Source organism: Candoia aspera, chromosome 6 (genome assembly GCF_035149785.1).
Source record: "Candoia aspera isolate rCanAsp1 chromosome 6, rCanAsp1.hap2, whole genome shotgun sequence".
Lineage (NCBI taxonomy): Eukaryota > Metazoa > Chordata > Lepidosauria > Squamata > Boidae > Candoia > Candoia aspera.
This window is the reverse complement of record NC_086158.1, coordinates 97,411,165-97,426,412: the sequence shown is the minus strand read 5'-3', so window position 1 is coordinate 97,426,412 and position 15,248 is coordinate 97,411,165. Positions and strand designations below refer to the sequence as shown.

Sequence of the window (15,248 nt, the reverse complement as noted above, 5' to 3'; positions counted from 1 at the left end):
TACTAAAGCTGGAGAGGGATACTCGTTTTCTTTACACTACAAGGACTTGGAACATAGAGTTGCTATCAGGAATATATCTCTGCATAGTTTCCAATGTCAGTTTCAGAAATACGTCAAAAGAAGAATCTGTCCTCTCTGTGGGGATGGAAATCTTTCTCGGAGTACCCTGGAACTCTCTCTCCAATCAAGTCCCTCAGAGTTCAACCCCTCTCAACGGGGGGCTGAGGTCTTATTTTCTCGGGATTTACTTTTGCCACGTTTTTCTGTTAGATCAACGCAATAGTCAGATTCAGGGAACTCAGACAAAAGTTCCTTCAACCTGCAAAGAATTTAATAGCAGGTCAGACATGAGAATTAGAAGGAATTGGATAAGTGACTGAATAAAGGGTTAAAGAAGGGTTGGAGAAGATAAGAAAGCCATAGAGTATTGAAAATGGAATTTGCTGCACAGTTGTTAATCATCATTGTTAATCACAAGTCCTAGGATAGTGCACCCCCCCCCAAAAAAAGGAAATTAAGTGCCTTAGGTTCAAAATATAGATCTGTGCTTCTGAAACTCAGATCGAGGAAGACCCTGATGGTCTGGTCTGGGGTGGAAATTCTTCTGCCAGCTGTGCAATCAGGACAGCCAGGGTCCAACAGGGATGGAAGAGAGGGCACACCAGTTGCATCTACGCAGATTCTCAGTTCTGCATATCAACCATTGGTAACCCCAAGCTTACTCTGTACATTATCTGCTCAGTCCAACTGGACAAAAATATTGGCGAGGCAGAGACAAGTAAGGCAGCTATGCCCACGTTCTAAACCACCCTTGCCTGAATCAGGGACATAGTCAAGGACATCAGGTTATGGATTCCACTGAAGTAAAGTGAGGTTCTGCCCTCTCGCCCTCTTCCTCCAACTCTTCTGCCCCATCTCCAAAGGTGGAGCTCCTGCTCTGAGCAGTAGTTCCACAAGGATGTTCCTTACCAGTCATGAGTCCTCGCTCTTGTGTGGTTCTCCAGCTCTTGTGCGTGTAGCTCAGAGCCTCAGTTCCATCTTGGATCCAGCTCTCCACACACTTTTTCCTAGCAGCTGTTCTGTTCTGCTCTCCTCTGGGACGGTTGCATCTGAGGAGGTGGTGGTAGCAGCAGTTAGGCAGGGCTTCTTCTCAGCCGCAGCTGCTGTGCTCGCCCTCACCCCACCTAGATCGGGAATACCTGAGATTAGAGAGGCGAAGGCAGCAAGTACTCCGTCTGTCTTTGCCTGCCTTTGGCTGTTGAATAACCAGCTCCTCCTCCTCCTCCTCCTCCTCCTCCTGGTCACAGACCAGCATATTTCAGGGCTGTGGAGAAGCTGCCAAGCCCTGTTATCTAGGGAAGTAGTTGCGAGTGGGCCCAGCTGGGCTGCAGCCACCCCTTCCTTCCTGGAAAGAAAAGGTTTTGCTCCTGGCTTGGAGCATCTTTCTGACTTAAAAAAGTCTGTGATGGAGGAACTGCTCCACAGCAAAGAACTGGAGCAGAAAAGCAAATTGCAATGATTTTTTTTTTCCTTGCTTTGGCTTGTACTTTAAATAAAACCTCATCAACATTTTTTTTTTCTTCCTAACTAAGCCATTAAAAAATAAAGGAGGAGGTGGAGGAGGAAATGAGTCCTCTTTTTGTGCGAGTGGAAACAAATCTTTCCTTCTGTGCTTAGGGGAAGGCTGAAACAAAAACATATCTCACCTTATTTTTCCCTGCATGGGGCCACTTGCTTCTCCAGCAGTGGTGGTGGTGATTCCTGATTTCTGACAAATATTCTGTCTTTTAACTTGTGTGAAAAGCTCTATTATCCTGCTTCCCCGGCAACGTGTACTCACTGGAGAGGATGTAGTTCAATCCTCTGAACCCCAAGTGAGCCCACTTGGCAAGTTCTCCAGGTAAGGAGTGGCTGGTGGGCACAGCTAACTTTTGAATCTCCTGGAGCAACGCTAGGTCCGTGAAACTGAAAAGGGCATTGTGGGAAATTAGAAGGGTGATTAGATCCAGCTTGTTGTTTATTCGTTTAGTCGCTTCCGACTCTTCGTGACTTCATGGACCAGCCCACGCCAGAGCTCCCTGTCGGTCGTCAACACCCCCAGCTCCCCCAGGGACGAGTCCGTCACCTCTAGAATATCATCCATCCATCTTGTCCTTGGTCGACCCCTCTTCCTTTTGCCCTCCACTCTCCCTAGCATCAGCATCTTCTCCAGGGTGTCCTGTCTTCTCATTATGTGGCCAAAGTATTTCAGTTTTGCCTTTAATATTATTCCCTCAAGTGAGTAGTCTGGCTTTATTTCCTGGAGGATGGACTGGTTTGATCTCCTTGCAGTCCAAGGGACTCTCAGAATTTTCCTCCAACACCACAGTTCAAAAGCATCGATCTTCCTTCTCTCAGCCTTCCTTATGGTCCAGCTCTCACAGCCATATGTTACTACGGGGAACACCATTGCTTTAACTATGCGGGCCTTTGTTGTCAGTGTGATGTCTCTGCTCTTAACTATTTTGTCAAGATTTGTCATTGCTCTTCTCCCAAGGATTAAGCATCTTCTGATTTCCTGACTGCAGTCAGCATCTGCAGCAATCTTCACACCTAGGAATACAAAGTCTTTCACTGCTTCTACATTTTCTCCCTCTATTTGCCAGTTATCAATCAAGCTGGTTGCCATAATCTTGGTTTTTTTTGAGGTTTAGCTGCAAGCCAGCTTTTGCACTTTCTTCTTTCACCTTCATCATAAGGCTCCTCAGTTCCTCTTTGCTTTCAGCCATCAAAGTGGTATCATCTGCATATCTGAAATTGTTAATGTTTCTTCCAGCTATTTTAACCCCAGCCTGCTTCATTTTGTTCTCCCAGGCCATGCTTACCTGTAATTCCAGGTGTCATTTGACTGCCCACCTTAGCATTCCAGTCTCCTGTGATGAAAATAATGTCTCTTTTAGGTGTATTGTCCAGTAGGCGCTGCAGATTCTCATAGAACTGATCAGCTTCTTCAGCATCTGCGGTTGGGGCGTATGTTTGGATCACTGTGATGTTAGATGGCTTGCCCTGAATTTGAATTGAGATCATTCTATTGGTTTTTTTTTGGATTGTATCTGAGCACTGCTTTACTATTAATTATGAAGGCTACTCCATTTCCTCTGTGGTCCTCTTGTCCGCAGTAGTAGATCTGGTGGTCATCTGATGTGAAGTGGCCCATTCCAGTCCATTTCAGTTCACTGACGCCCAAAATGTCTATCTTTAATCTTGACATCTCACCAATAACCACATCCAATTTGCCCTGGCTCATAGATCTTACATTCCAGGTTCCAATGGTGTGTTGATCCTTAGAACATCGGATTCGCCGTTCACCACCGGCACCATCGGCCGCTAGCCGTCCTTTCGGCTTTGAGCTAGCTGCGTCATCACGTCTGGGGCTAGTTGAGCTCATCCTCTGTTCCTCCCCAGTAGCATTTTGACCATCTTCCGACCTGGGGGTCTCATCTTCCGATGGTATACCGACATATCTCTGGTTGTACTGATCCATTTAGTTTTCACGGCAAGAATACTAGGGTGGGTTGCCATTACCTTCCCCAGGGATTGCATTTAGTCTGACCTCTCTGTCATGATCTTCCCGTCTTGGGTGGCCCTTCACGGTTTAGCTCATGGCGTCACTGAGGTGCTCAAGCTCCAGCACCACGACACGGTAATGATCCTTTGCTGAAGGATTAGATCCAGCTACCTGGCGCATTTTGGAATGCTGGGGCCTGAAAAACATACCTTTTTTCCTCCTCTTCCTCCTCCTCCTCCTCTTCTTCTTCTTCCAGAAGATCTGGGGTGAGAAGGAAAGATCAAACATTTTGCATAATGCCCTTCAGTTGCTCATTTTAGGACCTGTCCATCTGGAAACACTCCATGTGCTTTACCTACTACGGATCAGCAAGTGGTGTCAGGCCAAAATGTGGCCTTTGGGGAAGTTTTGCTGGAAATACTCCATAAACTGATGGCTTCAGAGGCAAAGCAGGTATGCTACCTATACGCACGCTATAGCCTACACTGCCAGTAGGTTGGAGTCCTCTCTTCTGGGGGGGAATACCAGGCATAGCCAAGAAAGCAAACAAATAGATCATTGAGCCCATCAACCAGATGAGTGAGAACTCAAGGCACAAATGACCAGGCTCAAATGATTCATACTTTGTCATAATATTTGAAGATTTAAACTTCTGGAGAAGTTTATAAGGCTGGGAAAAATGGAAGGAAAGAGAAGAAAAGGATGACCAGCAGCAAGGGGGATGGATTTGATTATACCAGCAATGGGTGCACCAGGCGGGGGACAGATTGTCCTGCAGAAAACCCATTAATGTGCTCACAAAAAGATGACATTGATTTGATGGCACATAATCAATCAAATTACACCTTGCAATTTCTCAAAGGTTTTTTTTTCCTATTGTGCAAAAGATGTACATGTTGTCAAGACAGCTTGGGATCTTCCTCTCACTTTTCTTGGCAGTGTTTTTGAGCGTATTATATTGTCCAGGGTGGTTGCTTTCCATCTTTCATTCAGAAGCTTTTCTAGCTGCCCGTACCTTACGTTATGACGTGTAACGAAAACAGGAGAATATGATGCCAGGCCATCGATCTGATGGGCAGCCCCCACACTAAATGGCCACCAGTGCTCTGGGGAACATCCCGGTTGTACGCCATGTGCAACAGGCGAGGATGTTCAGAGCACTCTGTCTCTTGGGGTGCACAGTGTTTCAGGGGGCGGGGACAACTTTAGGCCCCCAATCCTTTGTCTTCACATGGCGTGAGGCCTCTCAGTAATAGCTCCCTGCAGATCCTGACGGGAGAGATGGTCGTGGAGATACCCAGAGCCAAGTCATGGAGGCTTCAAAGACGAGGAAAACCAGCCATTCAGCACTTGCTGTGGGGGGCCCATTCCTGGCCCCAGAGAACTGTAAGGCAATCTGGGCTTGGTGGCTAGTAACTCATCCTCCCCCCTCCTTCTGAACCCAGATACTTTTTTTAAAAAGTAAGCAAGGTTAAAACTGCGGTTGCTAAGGTGGCCATCATGGTATTCCTCCTTCTTATGCTACTTTGCATGATAACTAGTTCATCCATTGCCCATGACGGTGAGCTCCCATGTGGCTAGGAGACAGGGAGGTCTAGCGTCCCCTCAGTTCCAAGGCTACAAATGCTACTGCTTCTTGTTGGAAAGTGGGGTGGTCTGCTTGCTTTCCCCCGTCTGCAGGGAAGCACAAGACGGGGGCAGGAAAGATGCACCTGGTCCCAGCATCATCTGACCAGGAGGGAGCTCATTCGATTCCACCTTGGATCTGCTCCTCTATTTGGAAAAGCCCAAAACTATCCCACACCAGCCTTCAACTCTTCCTTATTCCAAAAACATTTTGCTGCTCCAGGCATGGCTTCCCTCCCTGGCATTTGCTGCCCCTTTCACAATGCCCCAAATTAGTGGCCTGGCTGTGTTCACCGCTTTAGCCCCATAGCTTTCAATGGCCCCTTTCCCTTTCCCCCTTCTCTCCTCCCCTCGTTTCTCTAATCTGATGAAACACACAGGATTATCTCGGTCCCTCGTGGCCAGTCTCCATTTTGTTCCCTCGCTGCCAGGGTGGGAGTAGTGCGGTGGGGAGGCATTAAAAAAGGGTATGGGGTCTTCCCTGTCACTGCCAAGGGGAAGCCCATAACCTCTTCTCTGACCTTGTTTGGTTTCCTTCCTCAGCTTCATTCCCCGAAGAGAAGACCCCATGGGAAGTTAAAAGCTCTCTGATGCTGTTCGGGTTTTCTCTTTGACTCCTGAGCATCTTTTTAGAAATCGCCTTCAAGCACTCTAGCAAATCTGGACAGGAAATCTCAGGGTGGGGAAGGAAGGTAAGGCTCTAAGACTGTCTTTCTTTCTTTCTCCTCCTACTGTTGACTGAAATCTTATTTTAGAAGCTTGTCTTTGGGCGAAAAACAAAGGTGATTATGTGAAGATTGGAAGAGCGACAGAGGCAGACTCGGGAGGGGAAGAGACAGGAAACCTGGTGAAACAAAATTGGAGCAATTATCCAGTTCTATTCTAAAGAAACAAAGAGAACAGCTCCGAAGGAAACCCAATCAGTAGTTAGGAAATGCACTAGACTCAGTAATTCTGAAAGCATATTTCAGTTTTTTCTTTTTATTCAGGTGTGATTTTTTGTGGAGGATTTTAAAAAAAGAGTTTGCTCAGGCTGTATTGCATCCAGTCCTTATGTCTGTGATGGAAGAATAACTTGATGGTTATTTGAAGGGAAGGTAAAGGTATATTTTATATGCTTCCCCTGCTCTCTGCTTGTTCCAGAAAGGAAGATTAAGATGGAAAACAAGTTCTAAGGTTGAGCTGATGTCTTCTAGAACTGGGCCTCGGGCTTAGTTGAAGTCTGCAGATCTTGTATTGATTTTTGATTTTCCAGTCATTGCTTGAATGTTTTAGGGATGTAGTTAGGAGTTTCTTGTTCTTCACTGAAGTAAGGGGAGGAAGCAAATTATTATTATCATCATCATCATCATCATCATCCTCATCATCCTCATCCTCATCACATTGTTGGTTGTATTCTCTTTAACCATTGTTCTCTGTTGACTACAATACTTGATTTGATTTGCAATATAATTCAGTTTTGTAATTATCTCAAAGAAAACTAGCTATTTTTACTGTTCTCTGTTTCCTTAGCTTTATCCATAAAAAGCTGGAGATGGGTCCATTCTTAGCTGAGATTCCAGACCTAGCAGATAAAAACATATTGATGAATGTATACAAGAGATGGTTAATTTAAAGTTGGTAAAATTAAAGGGCATTGGCAGTTTTGAAATGCTCGAAAATTGTATGTATATACTGTATTGACTGACACAGGTCCAGTCATTTCTTTCTTTCTCCACCAGAAAAAAAATATATTGACAAATGTGTGTTCGTTGATCAAAGTGTGTATTCCTTTTCTGCTTTTTAAGTGGGCCTGCTCAGTGGTGGTACTAAATATGAATTTGGAGACAGAGCATTTGATGGGACTGAACAGATGAAAAAAAATATGCAGAAAGGGATTATAATAATGATAGTGGGGTAGTTGCTGCTATTAAAAACCATAGGCATCACTCCTGAGGAAAAGTGTAGCTCAGGACTGAGATAAACAAAATGTCATGCCATTTGTGCAGAATTAAGTAAAAAAATAATTTAAAAAAAGGATCAGAGCATGTAGTATTCTTGAATGCTGGGATTATGTGAAGATTGGCAAATGACTGTGCCTGGAACTTGCCATTTTTGCAAATTTTCAGAAACCTAGTCAAGATTAAAGAGATAGCATTGGCGTTTCTTTTACTAATGGCCATCTTTTTTTAAAGTGATATTTTTATTTTTGTATGTCCTCTTCTGTGTTTCTTTCTTTCTTTCTTTTTTAAATTGCAGGACTTTTTTTGTGATAATTAGTTTTCCAGAAGAGATTAAAGAGGCTGGATTAAAAAGAGGACATGTCTCTTGCACCTTTAATAGCTGTGCTGGATTTTACCCAAGGCAGATACTGTAAATGTAGCTATTAAACTTTAAGAAATTAATGGAACATATAGCTGCCAAGGGTATAGACTAGGCTGGAAGGAAGGAAGGAAGGAAGGAAGGAAGGAAGGAAAATAGTAATGGCAAACCACAGTGTGACCAAGAAAGCAACATGGATGTGTCCATGGAGTTAAGTTCAACTTGAGAAAAACTTCAGTTAATTGGTACAATTATCCAGTAAAAATTGCAGCTGTTCCAAGGTTGATAGACCTAAATGACAGCATTTCGCAAAAAAAAAAAATGATGCTGTCTTCTGTTAATAGATCTTGAATATCATGCTGGGGGTTTATAAAAATTTGATGATGTTTGATGATCATGTTGATTCTTAGAGACCACATAGGTAGATATTCCCTAGAATATAATTTTAAAGAAGAAAAACTTAAATTAGCTTATTTCTTCATAGACATAAATCCAGTGAGCTGCTTTCCAAATAAATGGAAAGTCTTAGTCAGAACAGGGTTACAGACTTATTAAGACAGGGAGAAGATGGAAAACAAAATTTATCATCATTTGTTTAGAAATCTGAAGTACAGGTAGTCCTCAGTTAATGACCATTTGTTCAGCAACCATTCAAAGTTATGATGGTGTTGAACAAGGAAGCTTACGATCGGTCCTCAAAGTTGTGGCTGTTGCAGCATTCCTGCAGTCACATGATCACAATTCAGGTACTTGGCAACCGGCTCGCAATCACAACAGTTGCAGAATCCTGCATCGTGTGATCGCTGTTTGCAACCTTCACTTCCAGCTTTCAACAAGCAAAATCAATGGGGAAGCTGGCAGGAGGTCACAAATTACAATTGGGTGACGTCACACTTAACGCTGCCAGTCCCAATTACCGTTGTTAACCAAGGGTAACCAGTACATGATCTACCTTATTCTAGTCATCTTTGGCCCATTTAGGTTGTGCTTGTTCTTTAACAAAATAAACCAAATCCCTTCACGTTGAACTCAACTCCTGTTGACTTTGCAAAGTATGTCTGCATTTACACAGTTTTCTGGGCAACAATGCAAAAGAGGTTTGCTGTTAATTTCTTCTGGGGTGTTTCTTCAACGCCATCTAACCTACAGACCTGGGACTTCCCGGCAGTCTCTCATCCAAATGCTAAGCAGGATGACCTGCTTAGCTTCCAAACCTAGAAAAAGTTGAGAAACTTACAACTGATTGCATTGTCAATAACTCTATAGCGGGGAGAAAGAAAGATTGAAGGGATGTTCAAGCTGTCCATATGGCCAGAAGCATTTGCTTTGTTAATGACAGCATGATATGTATTTGCTATAATATATGGGAAATGTTTCATTTCTAATGCTTAGGCCTTCTAATCTAGATCTACTCTAGGTTTTCAAACTGGGGGGCATGAAGAAATTCCAGGAGGGGCCTGAGGATGTGAAGTTTGTACAAAGTTGATGAGCATAAAAAGTACAATAATTTTCGGGTTATAATTTAATGGACTGGGAAATTTGGTGGTAGTGGGTGGTCTGATGAGAGGGAGACAGTGATGAAAGTATGCAACAGGAAGAGTGGAGAGGGTGACTCATTCAATAATTTTAGTTGAAACAGATCAAAGCATTTATAAATAATGGAAAGACATTATTTCGAGCTTCATAATTTTTCTTTCTACCAAACATGTTTTAGTCGTCATCAATGTGAGCACTGAAGATGCTCGCTTTTGGTAGAGGAAGATATCGGTCACTTTCAACATGAAGGAGGCTGCAGGGCTTTGCTGTTGTAGCTACCAAGTGCCCAAAACTGAGCCTCATGAAAGTCTGTTGAGGAAAATGAGATGATTCCACTCACAAAGGGCCTTCTCAGCCTTGAGTGGGATAAACAGGTGGTAGACATTCTCTCCTGGACACCCAATCTCAGTGAACCTTCTCAACCTGTTGGCCATTAGAGACAACATAAACAGCCAAAGTCTGTGCAGGGATTCCCTCCTTGACTCCAATACACTCCCTCTTAGTGACTGCTGAACATGCCCTGAATGGTTAGACCAGCCTTTCTCAACCTTTTGACCCTGGAGGAACCTTTGAAATATTTTTCAGGCCTTGGGGAACCCCTGCACGTTCAGGCTCAAATGTAGGCCAGAAGTTACAAAATTATTATATTCCTTTCATCTGTAGGCTTGTATATATGCATTAATATAGTTCTTAAACTAAAAATAAAGAATGAAACTTGCCTCTTTAATGTGAGTTGCCCGAATTTGAAATATTTTTTTAAATAAATCATGATCTCTAGGGAACTCCCAGTGACCTCTTGTGGAACCCGAGGATGCCATGGAACCCTGGCTGAGAAACTCTGGGTTAGACTGACATTCACAAATTGCTGTCCCAAGTATTACCTTGTTCATACAATCACACTTTTTTTCTGCCGGTCAACTCTATCTGCAAGAATACAGTCCAAAAAAGGAAAGTGGAGTTGCAGCAGCATAACTGAACCCTTGTATGCTCACCAAGCATACACACGAAGGGATAGGGCTTTGATTGTGCTGCTGTGGCTGCCATCTTGCCTTATTTGACCCTCCCTATGAACACCATTATCTCTGCTAATGGAGTGTATACCACAAAGGACAACTGGAAGGGTTAAGATGCCCAGAAAAACAGAAGACGAGGCTAGACTACTCCCTTTGTCCAAACCACGTCATTCCACCCATGAAATTGTGTCCATTCTGAATACCTTTACCAGGCTGTTATTACTTAATACAAAATTCATCTGTTGTTTAGTTCTGAAATTGTAATTAAAATGGCCCAGGTGACTCCAGTTCTTCAGGATACCTACACTGTATTAAAGGATAGGCTGCCATTTTGACATGGGCTATCAATATCCGAAGATCAAATAGGAAAGGGCAGCATTCGCTGATCATTCTTTTCTCCCTCCGGACCACACTGATCTTCCTCAGATCACTGCATTCCAGGACTGGCTCAGCAGTTTCCAGAAATACGAAAAACTCCCTGAACTGGAAGTTTGAACTGCTTGACCTGGAGAGGCGACCAAGCATTCCAGACTTCTCTGGAATTCTGTTCCCAAATACACACACCCTTAAAGTCTAATAATATTACGGATAACCTATCTGGGCTGCACAAATCCAGAAGACTGCTAGATGATAGTGAGGGGTTCAATTTTCTAATATTTTCCCCCTCCCCTGCATAAATGTCTAAGCTGTGCAATTGTGGGAAGAGAGCTATATTAGTCTGTGAGAACCAAAATGAGAAGGCAGCATGTTTTCAGACCCATAAAATGTATAGGAAGGCAGGCAGGCAGGCAGGCACCCTCTGGAAGTCAGCCATAAACCCTGCACTAGTTGGAGGCTGGCAGAGAAGAGGCACAAACACTCTAGATGTAAGGTGCCATGGCAAAGCCACCGCCTCCCTGTTTCTCCAGGGGTTCCTGTAATGAAGTCCGTCAGGGATTGCCATGATGTTGTAGGCTAGCTTGTAAACTTGCCCTGCTGTTCTTCTAGCAACAGCTTGGCAAGCAGAAAGGAAGTGCCTGAAATTTTAACTCCCTGGCATGGAGTTCTAGCTCCTTTGCTTCTTCTGTGCTGTTGCAGCTATTATTACTGTTCTGCCTTTCTGGTCACAGGAGGCTAAGAAGAGTCAGAACAGGACCACTAAATCATTCTATCTCTATCTCTATTCATCTATCATCTCTATCATCTCTCATCTATCCATCATCTCGGGAGCAGTACAGAACACCTTCTCTAATTGGGCCTTTTGAAAGGAAGGCATTTTTGAGAAGCTGCTTCTCCGCTTTTATAGATTTATCTAGTTCTGCATTTGACACAAACAGCATACACAGTGTTCTCTCTTTGGACTTCAGAATCCTCCAGGGTGGCTTTCAAGAGGTGCATTAAACCTCAAATAAACAAAGACCCAGAAAACCAACTGCAGGAAAAAATACAGTAAAAACTGTACTGTTGATTTAAATGCTCTTTAAATACTTTGCGCTCTGAAAGAACACTAAAAAGCCACGACAAAACAGAGTCGCTTTGCTCCTAAAAGGCCGATCCGTAGGTCGTGGCCGACCTTGTGCACTGCAAGGAGCGGGATCCATCGCCAAACTTGAACAAAGCTATTTAGCGTTTGAGCTGCATTTTAATCACCTGCCTTTTTCTCCCCCAGCACTTCCGTGGGCCATGGCAAACAAAGATCACCAGCTTCACAACCACTCCCAGGGGGCGCCCTTGAACGATCTCGGCCGTAATATTCTGAGCGTCAACGGCCACCCTCTGTCAAAGAGCTCCACAGACCTAGAAGGCGTCGGGCAAGGAGGCTTTGAAGAAAGTCAGCGCAACCGACGGGGCCTCCGAAAAAGCTGCAGCAGTTCAGTCTGCCAAGCCCAGGAGAAGGGGACCGCCGTTGGAAGGATTCCTAGCTCTCTGACCCATTTGGAGAGCACGTCCACGGCCAGAACCACGAGCAGCTTGTCTCCACAGGACACCGCACAACCTCTCATCAGACACAGCAGCCACGTCTTCAGGGCTGACCAGCCCCCGGCATCTGAAGAAGGGAGGCGTTCTAGAACAGAGCTCCAAAGCAGTCCTGGCGAGAAGTTTACGCCAGCCCGTGGTGCCAGTCTCCAACAATGGTGGGCAATGGAGGGCCTTGGAACTGCAGTCCAGAGGAGCCTCTCTGATCTAACGTGTAGCTGCAAGCAACCGAGTCCCACCTTCCGCATGGAGGCAAGCGCCACGTCTCCTGCTATATGTCCCAACAGTAGTAACTTTGCTTCGGCGGACAAAATGGTTATTTCAGGACCGAGATACGGAGTAGACACGTATGAAGACGGCCCAGATTTTCAAAGTCATGTGATTCAGATTCCAGGTTTGTCTAGAGGCCACAACGTACCTGCTAATACCTTTCACCAAGGTGCCACGTCACACCATGTTGCTATTTTTACAGACCCCAGAGCATCTCACGCAACTGTTCTTGGTTCAAGTACACCCAGTTTCTCCAACAGGGCAATAAATACCCAGGGTGGAATCGTAGATAGCAGCTTTTCAACTGGCGTGTGCCCACCCGGAATGGTGACCATTCACAACGGTACTCCTCTGCCCTACAACATCAGCCATGCATCTGCTGTGAGGGAAGAGGGCACCATGCCTGCCTACTGCCATTCCTTACCCATACCTTCTCTTCAGTTTACCCCAAGGCTGGTATGCCCAGTTAATGAACCGGGCAAAGAACAAGTCAACCCTCTCCATTGTACATCTTTGCTTGCTACTGAAGCCTCCTCTGTGAATAGATCAGGTCTGGAAGCCAAGCACTTCCTGCGATGTTGTGGTGCCCATGGAGAAGGTGTGCTGAATTCTCAGCCTTCCGCACAGGCAAGCAAAGCTCAGGAGGAAATGAAGACCATGTACGTGGTGTTGAATAGCCACCAAGATGGTGTACACACAGTCATGAAGACAAAGGACACGTGGACAATGACCTCTATGAATGATATCACGCAGGGGTTCCAGACTCCACTGGATTGCAGAGATGCACAAGTTCAAACCTTCCCAGCAACGGAATGCAAGTCTGTGGCAACAAGCCCATCTGTTCTGGCAGAAGGCCACCCCCATGTGTTCCCAGAGATTAGTCTGAAACCGGAGGCCGAGGGCGAAAAGTCTCCGGTGCGAGAAGTCAGGTGGGACGATGAAGGCATGACCTGGGAAGTCTATGGGGCAGCTGTTGACCCCGAGGTGCTCGGTCTGGCCATTCAGAAGCACCTTGAGATTCAGATAGAGCAGTTCCAGACAGAACCGGCGGAGCTTTCTGGGAGAAGCACTGAGGAACAGCCAGCTAAGGAGGAGAAAAGGATATCCTTTGAGATGGTGATGCACTGCCTGAGAAACCCAACCTGTTGTGCACGTTCCAGCTTGGCAGTGGAGTGAACGCCACGCAGGGACCACAAGGCTCGTTCAGAAAACTGCCAACGAACGTTGTGTGCCTCTTAAAGCTGGTCGGGGGCACCAAGAGCGAAGCTACAGGGAACCCACTTTTTGCCCTGGACCTTCACGGCTCTGCTGCACAGGACAGGCCCCCAAAGAAAGCGGGGGAAGGAGCCGCCACCACCACCACCTTCTCCTCTGCAGCCTCCCTTGACTCAATTATCGCCTGCATCAGGAGCACCACCACCAGCGCCCCCTCTTCCTCCCCTACTCCCCTGAAAGTGGGGAGGGGGGAGGGGGCTTGATGCTGGTCAGCCTCTTCCTGTTCCCCTGAGGCCCTCAATGGGCTCAGACCCCTCCTGCAGCAGCGGCAGGGAAGGAGCAGCCCTATGACCACCCTTCCCGGCCTCTCCTACCTCCCACCTGCCCCCAGTTGCTGCACCATGGGCTCTCTCTCACCGCTGGGGGCTCCCCTTGCCTGGGGGCCCAGAGTTCTTCACTCTGACTCCGTACAGAATAGGATGCCCCTTTGGAACTGAGCTGGCCCCTGTAGGGACCTCCTCTCCACGTCAGAGATGCTACGGAATATTTTCTTGGAGGACAGCATAACCCTGAGATTGGATATACACCGTAGTGGAACCACGAAGGAGGCCATCCCTTCATTTCACCCTGCAGACAGGGTGAAATCTTACTTGTGGGAGGACCTTGGTGCGTTTGGTGGGGAAGATAATTCCATTTACATTCATTGCTCCTCAGCTCTGGAAGGATTTCTGCTCCCACAACGTATTTGGATAGTTTCCTTCATTTTTGGTTTTCTGGAAGGACTGAAATGTCCTTCCCTCTGCATTAGCAGTCTGGTTCTTCACATACTTCCTACTTTACCATGTTTCTATCTCAGTTTGAGCTTGGGCGAGGTACCTAAATACGATTTGAATACACATAGCAAAAATGCCCCCCCCCCAAAATAAAACCCTTTTCTCCTTGCCTTGCCTCCAGAAGTAGACCAGGAGGGTAAACATTCATAAGAATTTTACAGAATTATGATTGCCTTCGCTCTCTCTTTGCCTGCACCTTGTCATGTTGAGTAGCAGGAAAGTCTGCTCTAAGAAAGCAGGAATATGACATTATTCCTCCTTTCCCAAATCAGAACCTGCATAATTTTTTCTTTCATGTTTGATCTTCTGAAAAGACCTCTTTTTTTTAAAAAAAATGAATGATTGACAGCTGTTTGAGGATATCATAATCTTCCCTCTACATTTATTAGATCCTCCTGCCCCTCCTCTTGTAAAAAACAAAATAGAACCATTGACTTGTGTCTATTTCCACACTGGAACTGTAGCCAGCTAGATTTTGTTCTGTCCCAAAGTTATTCGTGTAATTGAAATGCCAGAGAGACTGCCATTTTATACTTTTCACACCAATGCAAATAGCATGTAAGCAATTTGTTAAATAGGCAAAAGAAGAAATAACACTTCTTAACTATGGAATTAAGATGACCAGTTCTATCACTCTGTCTTTTCTTCTAGACTGGAGGCGTTGGAGTCCCTGTGTAGTTTTGTGGATGTGATCCTTTGGAAGAAGATTACTTTGGTCCATAAGGACCAAAAGCTCTTGGGGGAATCATTGCTTAGCGACACTGTTAACCAAGGAACAAACATACAGAGTTACTGGACTCACGGATGGCTAGTTTACAATGAATGCTTAACCTTAAGTTAACCTCCGGTTCTGTGATATAGCTACTTCTGCTTCCTGGCATTAAATGTAATTATCCTGTTTAATTGACGTCTACAGAGCAGGCTGCAACCGTTGAGGGAGGACAAACAGAC

At 45.3% G+C, this 15,248-nt stretch overlaps 1 protein-coding gene across 1 annotated transcript; it reads left to right on the top strand.

Annotated features, from left to right (window-relative positions):
- The first annotated feature begins 11,679 nt into the window (after positions 1 to 11,679).
- On the top strand, positions 11,680 to 13,425 carry GPRIN2 (G protein regulated inducer of neurite outgrowth 2). The gene has a single exon (XM_063306284.1). The coding sequence runs from the start codon at positions 11,686 to 11,688 to the stop codon at positions 13,423 to 13,425; it is 1,740 nt and encodes a 579-aa protein (XP_063162354.1). The 5' UTR covers positions 11,680 to 11,685.
- Positions 13,426 to 15,248: the final 1,823 nt, after the last annotated feature.